The sequence below is a fragment of the Telopea speciosissima genome, chromosome 7 (assembly GCF_018873765.1).
Source record: "Telopea speciosissima isolate NSW1024214 ecotype Mountain lineage chromosome 7, Tspe_v1, whole genome shotgun sequence".
In the NCBI taxonomy this organism is placed as follows: domain Eukaryota; kingdom Viridiplantae; phylum Streptophyta; class Magnoliopsida; order Proteales; family Proteaceae; genus Telopea; species Telopea speciosissima.
In genome coordinates, this window is record NC_057922.1 from 66299260 (window position 1) to 66313164 (window position 13905).

The 13905-nt window shown below is 41.8% G+C and overlaps 1 protein-coding gene across 1 annotated transcript; it reads left to right on the top strand.

The window, feature by feature from the left end:
- The first annotated feature begins 483 nt into the window (after positions 1-483).
- On the top strand, positions 484-12316 carry LOC122669206. Its single transcript, XM_043865903.1, has 2 exons — positions 484-712; positions 11985-12316. The coding sequence occupies exons 1-2, from the start codon at positions 573-575 to the stop codon at positions 12118-12120; spliced, it is 276 nt and encodes a 91-aa protein (XP_043721838.1). The 5' UTR covers positions 484-572; the 3' UTR covers positions 12121-12316.
- Positions 12317-13905: the final 1589 nt, after the last annotated feature.

The following is a 13905-nucleotide window of genomic DNA, read 5'->3' on the forward strand; positions in this document are numbered from 1 at the left end:
GACTCCACTTCTTGGAAAGCAAGTAAAGAGTGAACTTGGTGCCACTAACTTGAACCACCGGTCAAGCTCCGGACGCAATTCTCCCATGGAAGTGACGAATATGATGCTGTCTGTTAGTCGTTGCTTTACTAGTTTCTACAGAACAAGGATCAAATGGCCCAATAAGGATGCGGGCCCACTTAGAGACTGGCCCAATAAGGATGCGGGCCCACTTAGAGACTGGCCCAATAAAGCTTAGATGATCAATGGCTGGTTGCGCTAGGGAGAGTTTGGGCTTATTTAAAAAAAAAAAAAAAGGGATTGAGTTTAGGCGAGAGACGGAAATTTCGCTTCCATTTCCGAGTATTGGACCGTACGGATCAAGAAGACTCCTGTGTGTTTCTGGGTGTGTGTTTTTTTGGTTCTGGAGGAGAGAGCACCTAGCGTTTCAGGAGCAAATCTTGTCTTAAACCCTAAACCCTAGTTCTTCCCTTAACCCACGCGTGTCGCAACACAATATAGGGATATGGAGTTCTATTGTGGATCATACCTTGTTTCGTCGAGCTGTTCTTGATTGGATTCGCGTTTTGTAGATGGAGGGACTAAAGCAAGGCCTTTTTTCGCTTTCGAAAGATAAAGAGCCGACTTCTTCCATCAGTTCTTCCAAAAGAGATTTCGCCGGCCCAACTTCCTCCGCCGACCAGTCTGGCGTTTTGATCACCAGAGCTCCCAGGTATTTTAATCGAATCACTCTTTTTCTCTTCTTCTATCCTCATTAGTCATTACTTACTGTTAAAGTTTTTATCGGTAGACTGAGTCGGCACTTGGTTTTGTTTACCTGAGGTCGACTCATTCTGTGCAAAATTTTTACCTGAATCGATTCGAATTTGGTGAGTGTGTTGACTCCCCCACTCTTAGATCTTTAAGAGTTGTACTGCCTCACTGTCTGGAACATTTCCAGGCTTTTTGTCGAAGAAGTTTTGTCACTGATCCGTGAATCCGTTTCCAGTTATCCTGATTACTACGTTTCTAGTGATGAAGCTTACACTTCCAAAAGCAAATATCAATTGGAGTCAAATTAGTCGAATGATACTATGACATTTTGGGAAACTAGTGCTATGCATGATTAGTATGTATCTCATTCAAAGTTATAGCGTGGGATTATGTTGCATGTACAGTTACCAGTAGGAGCTGCACTGACTCCCAGCAGATTTGGACACTGAACTCACACAGTCACACGTGGAAGGGGACTGACATGGGTGTCTAGAATAGATGTTCTGTGCTGATATATTTATCCTTTTTTCTCTCTGATGTAACAGAGGAGAGGGTTCTTCCTCCAAATTTAGAAGTCAAAGGAGGGGCTATTTTACCCATCTAGTTGTTTTAAAGCAGTGGGTCCATTAGACTAAGGCTCATGGGGACTAAGACTGTTTGAACTGTAGGACCAGGCTGTTAGGCCTCCAGCTGCTAGAAAAGAATAATCTGATGTCCTGTCTGCTTCTGAAACGTTGGTTAAACACTTAAACTGCCTAGGTTTCCAGAAAGCTCCAAAATTTGCCTTGTATTGCTTACTGTTATTGGAGGACTAGTATTAAAGGGACTTACTGCCTTAGGAGAGAAGAGGTGGTGGGGGTGGGGATTTGGATTTTAGATGAGCTGAGGACAATGTCTCTATGATCTTCTGGGTTTATGTTTTCAAAGTGGTGATTTGTGTTTAAGGTTGATCTTTGGTGAGTTGTGATAAAGCTAGAAAACAGAAGGTATAATCTCTGCTGGTTCCTTCCATTTTAATCATGGAAGAAGGAAGTATGTACTGCCATTTTCCATCCTTTAAGAACTTAAGATTGAAAGCATGTACAGGGAGATGGATAATTTTATTTTTGGATTGGAGTTTTGGCCCCGTGATACTGCTGTTGGTTGTTTTTTCACCTTTATGTTCATAAATATATTTACAACAACAACAACAAAGCCTTTTCCCAATAAAATGGGGGTATGCTACATGGATCCTTGTTCTCCAATCAGATCTGTTCGATGTCATACAAGATATGAGACCTAAGCTCTGCATGTCTTTCCTCACTACTTCACTTAGGGTTAATTTAGGTAATGTAGTCCTAGATAGGATAGGACCCTACTAGGGGCCAGGTGAACAGAAGTTCTGAAACTGATAACCGATTGGGCAGAATTGGGTAGTTTAGGGCAAAACTAGGGTTAATGCTAGGGTAAAGGGTGAGTGTGATATATGATAATGATGGGCAGGTCTAAAGGAAGCTAATGGTATAAGTTTTAATAGGTTTCAACAAAATTTGAAATTCTGGAAATTTTAGGGTTAGGGTATCGGGTTTTGGGAATGGTGAAATCTAGGGTTTAGAATAGGATTTATGGGCAGGGATTCAGGTCGAGCTCTATGCTGATAGGGAACAACACTCGGCCAGGTTTGGGTGAGTTCTGATTGGCAAATATGGCTGGACAGCAAGTTTAGGGTTTTGGGGTTTTAGAGAGATGAGGGGGATTAGGGTTAGGGTGTTGGGATGAGGCTGCAACTAAGGTCGAGTGGAGGGGGAGGTCTAAGGGGCTGTGATTGAATTTTGATGGTGATTGATGGAGGGAATTGGGCTAAACAGAATTTAGATGAAGTTAGGGTCAAGGGGATCGAGTGTGGGAATGTAGGTCTAGGTCAGAAGGTTAGAAACAGCAGGGTAGTTGCAGGAAAATAAAGTAACTCACTGGTTTTGCAGGAACTCAATAACAATAACTTGAATCAGCTTGTAGAAGAGTCTCCCGATCCGAACAGATGCAAGGAGTGAAGAAGAAGAACCTCCCGATCTTAACAGATGCAAGGAGTTGGCTGGTAATCCCCCAATTCCTCACCTTGAGATCTACAAGGCAGCAACACTCTCACAGGAGCAAAGGCAGCAAGCATAAACGATATATTTTTTTTAAAACTAAACTGTGGGGGAGCCTCCCACGATTCTGTTATTAATAAAGGCCTAAGGGCCAAATCCTAATGCAATTTCCTTCTCTCTTCCAAAATCGTGGAAGGAGTGTGAGACTAATAAACAACTTAAAACAAAAAGACCTATTTACCCTAACAACTTAAAACACTTTAAATAGCTGAGATTCCTAAGTAACCAATAGGATATAAGATTCTACAAGCCAATAGGAACACTTCAATTAAATTAGACCAACTTAAATTGAACCAATTGGATGCAACCAATTTGAACCGGTTCAATTAAAAACACAAAAATAAAACTAAGTATAAAACTAGTCTAAGGCTGAAATAAACTAAGTATAAGATTATACTACGGCTCTTATTATGACCCTATGCTTAGGGTGGCTTCTTCAACTTGAGTAGGCTTGGATCTACATCAACTCTCCCCAACTTAGAAATATTCATCTCCGATGAATGGGTGAAATCCATGCGACATTCCTGCAACTTGGGGTTAAGTTTCTTGACATCATTAGTAGGAGTCCAAGTACTATGCTGTTTGGAAGAAACCCATCCACGAATTTTGTGATGATGAGAGGGAAGCAACATGTGGACAACAACTCTTACACTTCCCGGGCAGAATTTTGGTGAGGCTGAAACAGTAGGAATAAAATCTTCAAGTCATGGAGCCTTCTCTTCAAAGAACCAAGGGGGCATCACAAATTCTATGTGTTCAACCTCCATAGGGTCTTCATTGTTAATAACCTTCTCATCGAGCTCCACCTCTGGAAGAGTAGCAACTTTCGGGCATAGAGACGGTTTATATCATGAAGAAGATGAGGTGGTGTTAAGGGCAGCAACTAGATCGTAAGATCACCTCATAAGTGCTGCCCTAAGGTGAAGGGAAAGAACCAAGAAGAAAAGGAGAAAGAAGATCGAAGAAGAGAGGGAAGAAAGGAAAACAATGGAAGGAAGGAGGTGGGTTTTTGACTTAGATCAGAATAGGGTTTTTTGGTCCTGCTCTGATACCATGTTAGCAAGACAGAAATTGGGGAAAATGGCTTAAGTGAGTAGTTTGTTCACTCAGCCCCTTCATTTATATCTTTCAATAATAAGGCAGAATTACAGGAATACCTTGTACAGCCGACTATGCTAGTAACAGGGAATAAGCACGTAGAAACAAGTAAAAACCAAAAATACCCTTATAGGGTTACATACTTAACAGTTTTCAACGTGGCTGCCCTTACTCTATATGTGGGCCATCATTTGGACGAAGGTGACACTGAGCACGCATCACGACTTCCCCATTTTGCAGTCCCCATTGTTGCGGAGTTTACTACAATGTGGGGTGGCAAAGGCTACTACTACTCATTCCTTGTCAAATGGAAGGGACGACCTGAGCTTGACTGTACGTGGATCCATGCCGGTGGTTTCAAGCATCTCAACTGGGATCTCTACGAGCGTTATATATCACTCTTTCATTCATCGGAGACGAACGATTTTAAGAGGGTGGGGGGTTGCTGATTTAAATCGATTTCTAGGCTTAAAGTACAGACGAAGGAATCACAAAGGGGATGGTCCATCACTCAAAAAAATGGGCCATAGAGCCAACTAGCATAGGCTGGGCCAGCCCAATCGAGAGGGTGTTGTGGCTCTAATGTAGCTCTAAATAGGAGAAGGATCCTATTAGAGGCCAGGTGTACAATGGTTCTGAAATTGACCAGCCGATTGGGGCAAAGTAGGCTGATTTGACTCAAAATTAGGGTTAGGTAAGGGCAATGAGTGAATGTGATATTTGATAATGATGGGCTGGTCTAAAGGAAGCTAATGGTATAGGTTTTAAATAGGTTTAAACAAAAAATTAAAATTCTGAAATTCTAGGGTTAGGGTTTCGGGTTTTAGAAGCTAGGTTGAAATTAGGGTTTAAAGTGGTATTTTGGGGCTGGACTTGAAATCAAGTTTCCCAAACAGTGAGGGGAAGGCTCGACTGAAGTTTGAAGGGGAATGGATGGCTGGAAGTGTGGTTTTTTGAATTTTAGGGTTTTTTTTTTGGGTTTTATGTGAGTGAGGGGATTAGGGTTTTTGATGGACAGTTGAGGCTGCAGGTTAGGTCGAGTGGAGGGAGGGCAGTAAGGGATCTGTGGTTAAATTTTGGATGAAAACTGATGAAGGATGAAGGCTGTACAGAATTTAGAACACTAGGATTTATGGAGGTCGATGGGAATTTAATGGAGACTTAGGGTTTTGATGGGATTCAAATAAAATTAAAAAGGGGGAATCGATTGGGAGGGAAGAAGAATGGATGGAACAGAAAATTAAACTTCAACTTACAGCAGGAAATCCACCGGCAGCAGCTTTATAATTGAAGGAACCTCCCGATCTTCTTGATGCAAGGAGTCACAGGAATCCACCCACCCTATCCATCTTGAAATCCACAAGGATATACACTCACAAAGGAGCAGGAACAACAGCAGCAACAGCCGATAGCAGCAAACAGATTTTTTAATTCAAAATTCAGTGTGGGGGAGCCCTCCACGATTTACTCTATTTATAATATGGCTTTATGCCAAATCCTAATACAACTTAATGACTTCTCCTTCACAAAATGGTGGAAGGGAAGGAATTAAAACTAAAACTAATAACTTAAAATAGTAAAAGACCTATTTAACCCTACTAACTTAAGTTAAAAGACATCTAACTTAAAACAACTAATTTAAAAGAAGATTCCATACTAGCCAATAGGATTTAAGGACCTATTAACCAATAGGAACACTTCACTTAAATTAGACCAATTGAACTAATTGGGTGCAACCAATTCTAAACCGGTTCAATCTAAAAACAGGAAAATAAACTAAGTATGGAAAATAATAATCCTAATCTATGTCAAGCCCTAAGTTCAGGGCTTCTTCTTCTTCTTCTTCCTACTTGGAGCTGCATCAACTCTCCCCGTCTTGAAAGCATTCATCTCCGATGAAAGGCTGGAGATCACAGAATGGTCTTCCGAATCAGGATCAAGTTTCTTGAGTTCATCTTCAGTGGATGGTTCAAGCTTGTATGCGGACAGCAGTTCTTTGACGGATGAAGAAGGCTGGAATTCTGGCTGGGCAGCAGCCGCTTGAAGGATCACATGAACACCTTTAGGATCATTACCTTCGTCTTCAAGATAAGCAGCCACATCGTCATCATCATCAGGAGGAAGTGCATGGAAATGAATTTCGCCCTGGTCTTCACCTTCACCTTCACCTTCACCTTGAACTCCTTCCTTTTCAGCCACGTTGACAGACTTCTTCTTGTGTGGGCAATCCCTAGCAATATGCCCCTTGTCTTGACAGTAATAACGGCCCATAGGAGCTTTGCTCTTATCATCCACACGTGGGGGAACAGCAGGGCGAGAGGTGCTGCCTATAGAGGAACTTTGTTTTGAGGTGCTAGTGTTGATGTAGGCCTGCTTGGAAGTAGAACCCGGCTGTTTACTTGAAGCTAATAGCTCCTCTGCTTTCAAGGCCTTCTCAAAACAATCTCGAACATCTGCAACGTCAACCACCCCAATTGCCCTGTTGATCTCACTTGATAGACCCAACCTGAACCGGGAAAGCATTTGGATACCCTCCTCCCTAATGCCAGTGCGAGAAGAAAGAGCATCGAATTTCCTCATGTACTCCGTCACAGTCATGGTCCCTTGGCGGAGGGAGTTGAATTGATCCTGCAGCTGAGACCTGAAGTGCCTTGGCAAGTATTGCTTACTCATTTCATGTTTTCCTAAGTGTGGGGTGCAGTGCCATTAAAGTCCATCTCTCTTTCAGTAGTTCTCCACCACTCACGTGCAGGTCCGACAAGTTTTGCACGGACTAACTTCATTTTCCTCTCTTCAGATAGGTCATACCAGTCGAAATAATCTTCTATTGCAGCAAGCCAGTCATAAAATACCTGGGGGTTAGGGTGACCATCGAATTCTTTCAGCTCAAGCTTCACCTTCTGGTTGTCGGTGTAGTGTCGATTAGGGCCCTGGTCTCCAGTGAAGTAGGACCTCATATACTCCTCAAAAGTAGGCTGGCGACCTCTGTCTCTGTCTCTGTAGCCTTGGTGGTGATCTCTGTGTTCCCTAGAAGGCTTACGGGCATCTCTAGGTCTGTCCCGACGATCTCTATAATAATCTCTACCATCCCTGTCATCTCGGTCAGTCCTGGATCTGTCCCTGTGACCTATGTGTCTATCTCTATAACCCCTGTAGTCATCTCTGGGGCTCCCATCTCTGTCAGGCAGCCTCTGTACCACTGAATGGAGTTGGCACTTGTCTTCTTCTATGGGTACATTGCTGTCCCCATTGAGTGCAAGTTGTCTATGCTCAATTACTTGCAGCCTTTCAGCAATAGCTCTCTGTTTAGCTCTAAAATCTTCAACCAAAGTCTTCTGGTCAGCAGTAAATTTCTGAAACATCTCTAACATTGCTGCCAAAGGATCGAGTGGTTGTGGTAGCACCGGATTGCCATGTTCAGCCATGGCTCTGATACCAAGTTAATGTAGCTCTAAATAGGAGAAGGATCCTATTAGAGGCCAGGTGTACAATGGTTCTGAATTGACCAGCCGATTGGGGCAAAGTAGGCTGATTTGACTCAAAATTAGGGTTAGGTAAGGGGATTGAGTGAATGTGATATTTGATAATGATGGGCAGGTCTAAAGGAAGCTAATGGTATACGTTTTAAATAGGTTTAAACAAAAAATTAAATTCTGAAATTCTAGGATTAGGGTGTTGGGTTTGGGGTTTTAGAAGCTAGGCTGAAATTAGGGTTTAGAGTGGTATTTTTGGGCTGGACTTGAGATCAAGTTTCCCAAACAGTGAGGGGAAGGCTCGACTGAAGTTTGAAGGGGAATGGATGGCTGGAAGTGTGGTTTTTTGAATTTTAGGGGTTTTTTTTTTGGGTTTTATGTGAGTGAGGGGATTAGGGTTTTTGATGGATAGTTGAGGCTGCGGGTTAGGTCGAGTGGAGGGAGGGCAGTAAGGGATCTGTGGTTAAATTTTGGATGAAAACTGATGAAGGATGAAGGCTGTACAAAATTTAGAACACTAGGATTTATGGAGGTCGATGGTAATTTAATGGAGACTTAGGGTTTTGATGGGATTCAAATAAAATTAAAAAGGGGGAATCGATTGGGAGGGAAGAAGAATGGATGGAACAGAAAATTAAACTTCAAACTTACAGCAGGAAATCCACCGGCAGCAGCTTTATAATTGAAGGAACCTCCCGATCTTCTCGATGCAAGGAGTCGCAGGAATCCACCCACCCTATCCACCTTGAAATCCACAAGGATATACACTCACAAAGGAGCAGGAACAGCAGCAACAGCCGACAGCAGCAAACAGATTTTTTAATTCAAAGTTCAGTGTGGGGGAGCCCTCCACGATTTACTTTATTTATAATATGGCTTTATGCCAAATCCTAATACAACTTAATGACTTCTCCTTCACAAAATGGTGGAAGGGAAGGAATTAAAACTAAAACTAATAACTTAAAATAGTAAAAAACCTATTTAACCCTACTAACTTAGGTTAAAAGACATCTAACTTAAAACAACTAATTTAAAAGAAGATTCTATACTAGCCAATAGGATTTAAGGACCTATTAACCAATAGGAACACTTCACTTAAATTAGACCAATTGAACCAATTGGGTGCAACCAATTCTAAACCGGTTCAATCTAAAAACAGGAAAATAAACTAAGTATGGAAAATAATAATCCTAATCTATGGCTCCCTAATCAAGCCCTAAGTTCAGGGCTTCTTCTTCTTCTTCTTCCTACTTGGAGCTGCATCAGGCTCGCTCAAAGGCTGACGTGGGGGATAGATTCCGGCAATCTTTTATTTATGTACTTTCTTTTTAAGTTCAGCCTATGTCTGTTTTGTTTTGATTTTAGTTGCTCGAGGAACAAATCTCAATTTCCTCTTAAGGGAATGCTATTGTTTCCTTTTTTCCTTTTATTATTTTTTAGTTTGGAAAGTTTCAAATATATATTGTAATGGACCTTTTGGGTCCTCCCCATGATTATTGAATGAAGAAAAATTTTATTTGCACAAATAATTACCGTGAGAGCATAGTACTAAATCTGGTCTCGGAAGGCCATTTCGGCCAGACCGAAATTTTGTTGACCAAAACATTGTATTTTTTTTTTTTTTCGAGTTTTGCTTGGCCATTTTGGGGTGCAAAATATCGAAATGAGCGAAATATCAAAACGAAATGACTGAAATTTTGATGAAACGGTGCATTTTTTACACCAAAATTTCCGAAATGTTCAAAATTTCCAAAACGAGATGACCGAAATTTCTGAAATATTGCATTTTTTCATTTTGACCTACCATCACATCTTGGACCCACCAAAATATCTGAACGCAATTTCGGTAAGATTTTGAACTATGGGTGAGAGACCTCGGGTGAGATGCAATAGACTGAGTGTGTATTCTATCCTTTTCCCCTTCTCTGCTCTTCTCCAGTCGATACCCTGTTTTCCCCTAACTTGAGTTCATATTCTATGATCAATTGATTTGAGGCTAACCGAGACCTCTACAGAAGCTACTGGTTATCACTGATATAACCATCAGATATTCCCAAGTTGCTTTTGATTGGAGGACTCCCCAAACAGTCCCTGCGGCTCAATTATCTCAAAGAGCTTTGTTGGGATTTTCAACACCATCGATCTCCAGATCTGACCGTCAACTGTTGCTGATATTTGAAGGCCTGAATTCTGACATACAACCATCCCTTCGATACTGATTTGGAGCAGATCAGATGGCTGGGTTGTTTATATTCAGTTGCCTTGTAATTCTGAAACCAACCTTCTATTTCCATGACACTGATATATCTCAGCATCTAGCCATTAACTTGCCCTGAGATTTTGAGGTTATATTCTACATATCAAGGCTGTTGTTCGATGGTAATCTCATCCCCTTTCATTCACTGTTGATGTGTTTTTTGAGATCAGTTCATTCTCAGGTTTTGGGCCCCTATTCTGTCCTGCAATAGGTGTTTGTTTGCTTCTTTTTATTGTTTCCATGAGCTGGGTTTATTCCATATCTATACTAGACATCGCTAGGGGATATAAGGGTGATTTTAATTCATTGTAACTTGCTGTTTGGTACAAGTTCATGTATTGATATAGTGGTATTAAGTCTGAAATCAGTGTTGTTTTGGGTTATATTTGTGATCCTGTCTGGAGTTTGGTTATTTGAGACCTAGCTTTACATTACAGGGCCTTTGGATTCTTCATACTGAACACTGCTCTCTTGACTCCATCTGAGATAGTTGACTCCATCTGAGATAGATAAACTACGCTCCCTGTTCATTTCTTCTGTAACCTGTGGAGTGAAATGTTGAAATGCCTGCTCTAGGTTACTAGATCCCTCAGATGTATACAGCTTTTGGTAGAAGGTAAAAATTTACTTATCAATATCCTCCTCTAGCCACGTGCCACTCTAGGATTTTAGCTTCAAGATCTTATTCCTGTTTGTCCTCTCCAGGGTAGTGGTGTGAAAGAAGCTAGTATTCCTATTCCCGCAGTGCAACCACTGCATCCTGGATTTCTGTTTCCAATGGGTTTCTTGTTGGTCAAGGAGGTTTTTCAAGGCATTTTGGGTCCTTGTTCCATATCTGCTAGGTAGGGGTGCCATGTCATGGATTGAATGCTGAAAATCATCCATCTTTGTAGACACCTCAGTATCAACATTTGGGGTATTAATCTTCTTCCGTTGTGCTAGTTTAGCCTAGGAGATGGCAATCTTCTTATGAATTTTAAACATGAGAGACCCTTTGATAGTAGTTTGCCAGCTCTGTTTAATATTATCAGCACAGCCTGGTATATCCCTCCATCTTGCCTCAAAACTGAACAACCTTTTCCCTTTGGGAGGGGAAAATAGAGGAGATAACAATGAGTTTCGAGAACTAGAATTGTCTATTTTCGTCTTTCTTGTAGTAAGAAGACACTAAGACCACTCACTACACACCACACACACAGACGACTAGCGTGGTCCTTCCCCCTGATAAATCAGCCATGTATCCAGGGTTGACCACATCATCACTGTTTGATCAAGGTGTGGTCACGGTCTCAATTGGGTCAGTTTTAAGTATTAGACCATGTAAAGAAGGGGCCATTGGAGCCCATGTCCATACGAGCACATCTGTCCACAAATTCCCTGAAGCAGTCAATCTGAGCAGCGGACTTTGGGTTGCCTTCTTGCATCTCATTTCCATTCAGTACTTCATTGAAATCACCCAAATCAACCAAGGCCGATTCTGTTTACTACTCATAGTGCTAAGCTGCTACCAGAAAGGGGGGGAGGGGGGGCTGTCAGAAGTCTTTGGAGGCCCATAACTGAGGGTCAGATGCCAGGGCATAGTGTCAGAACTCGCCTTTACCTTGCAGTCAATCATACGTTGGGAACTATAATCAACCTGCAATGAGATAGAACGTATCCAGAATACACACAGGCCACCACTGAACCCAATTCAACAACAAAGTAATTTGGAACAGAAAGACATTGAGAGAAGTTGAACTTATCTGGCTTGCTCTGTCTCCATTAGAAAGAACACAGAAGGGTGATGTTTGGACACACAAAGTCTGGAGAATCTGAACTTTCAAGGGGTGCGCCAAGCCTTGGCAGTTTAGCTTAGTATTTTCGTAATCCCTCACGGGACCGGCCGAGCCTAGGTCTCGCTTGATCAGAGTCTGCGGCTGAGAGCGGGGTGGGGGGGATGTTTAAGGGGCATATCAAGCAGCCTTCTTCCATCTCCGTGAGGGGGAGAAGAGAGGTCCTCCAGACAAAGGGCTCTTAACCGGTGCTTTAATCCTTTCTGTTTTATAGTAACATTCGGGCGATGACTCCATTTTAGGTGGATTAGTTACCTCAATTACTCTGTGGAAGTGCATAAAAATGTTTGTCATTTCAGATGTATGTTTGTAGTTGGAGAAATCTTTTCATTATCTGTCTGCTTTATTAGGGATCTGACATTGGACAATACTGTATGCCCAATTTTGATGGTATTGTCATTCAGAAGTGTGAGCCATTTGTTTCCTATATGCATTTTTGCAGGCAAGTAGTTTCACTGTGGACATGTACAAAACTTTGTGCCTTTGGCTTTGCTGTTGGTGTTATTGTTGGTTTCACACTGAAGCAACGTCTTAGACGATGGGCTGCTAAAATTCTCAAGCGACTGAAGGATGATTGAAGGCGCTAATTGGTTACTTTCATTATGTTGTTATTGTCCTCTTCATCAAAAAACTCATTCGTTGCTTGTTGGATAGGCTGTTGGTTTAGAATTTACTTTTTCAGTTACACAAATTACCTAGAAGAAACCTCTTTGTGTGGGATCTGCTTCTGGTGAGATATATGATATATCAAGCCATTACTTATGGTTTTTGAAAGTATTGGTTATTTATTTTTTTTGGGTGAAATATTCTTGTTGCTGTTGCTGTGGAATGTTATACAGGGTGTTCAACCTCCTCCTTCCCCCCCCCCCCCCCCTCTTTTTCCTTTTTTGCTGGAGCAGTAGTCAATTTTCTTTTTTGTTCTAAAGCAGTAACCAATTTTGTCTGTCTAGTCTGTCAAAATGAGTTAACTTAGCCTAGAGTTAAACCTCTTTAAGAAAAGTGTAAACCTCGTTCAAAAAGGATTTACTAATATCAAAAACCAAATTGTTGCACAAAAAATTAATTTACCCTTTGCAATTAGGTGCAATAGAACCAATGACTTAAAAATTTCTAATTCTTTTAACGCTGTTAGTATAGTTGCATTTTCCTTGTATGGATCATCAGAGACAAGTGGTATAAAAGACCAAAAGGTTAATGAAGGTTTAACATCTTTAAAGGAGGTGGGGGGTTTGTGGATTTGGGTTAAAGCCAACTGATGCAGTTTTGTTTTGCTAGGTGGATTACTAAATCTCTGAGAAAAGTTTTCGGATCGGCTCCTCTACGGCTTGGGGTTGTGTTGCTATCGTGCTGCCGGCAACTCCTAGGTTGCTACCTTTGCACATATGCCCATCCAATGGTTGGGCATCGAACTCTTTTCAAATTTGAATTTTGAGCGGCATTTTTGAAGAGCTTGATGCCCAACCATTGGATGAGCATATGTGCTGAGGTGGCAACTTAAGAGTTGCACGTAGAACGATGGCCGCATAACCCTAGGGATTTGGATCCTCTGGAGCCTGGGGTTGAGCGGCCATCATGCAACGCTCAACCCACAAGTCGACTCATGGATTTGATGTAAATCCAATGGTTGCTAGACGGCGGTTTGACATTTTTGAATTTTGAGCAATAATTATGAATTTGCAATTGAGCTCGTCTACCAACCATTGGATTTGCATCAAATTCATGTGGTGGCCTGTGAGTTGAGCGTAGCACGATGGCTGCTCAACCCCATGCCGCAGAGGATCCAAATCCAAAGTTCTTACCATGGCTCAAGGAAAATTCAATACTATCTCATCGATCGTCCTTCACCATGGCTGAAGAAAAATTCAATCCCATCTTTTATTATGACATTTGATAGATGAGATTCAATTTATACACGTCAAATATGAGACCCTTCATCATATGTAGTCCCCCAGTTTCTCCAATTTGGATCCTCTACTCCCGAGCTGCCCGGTAGGACCATGTTGCGTAGACACAACAAGGTGGGAAACGACCACCTTACCGCTGCTCGAGCGCCTTACTCGAGTGGGGGTAAAGCGATCATTTCCTGCCTTGTTGTGTCTACGCAACACGACCCTGCCAGGTAGCTCAGTAGTAGACGATCAGGATTTCAATGTCCCTTGAGTTTGGATCTTCTACACATATGTTCGCCTGCACATGCATGTCAGGTGGCAACAACTTTCTAGTGTGCTTTCATGAATACCTACCATTCTTCACCCTTTAAATGATAGCATGTGGAACAGATGTTGGCACCTAATCCGTCAGGTGAACGTATGTGCAGAGGAACTCAACTTGTTATGTTCCTTCCCACTAGAAAGAAGAAGAAA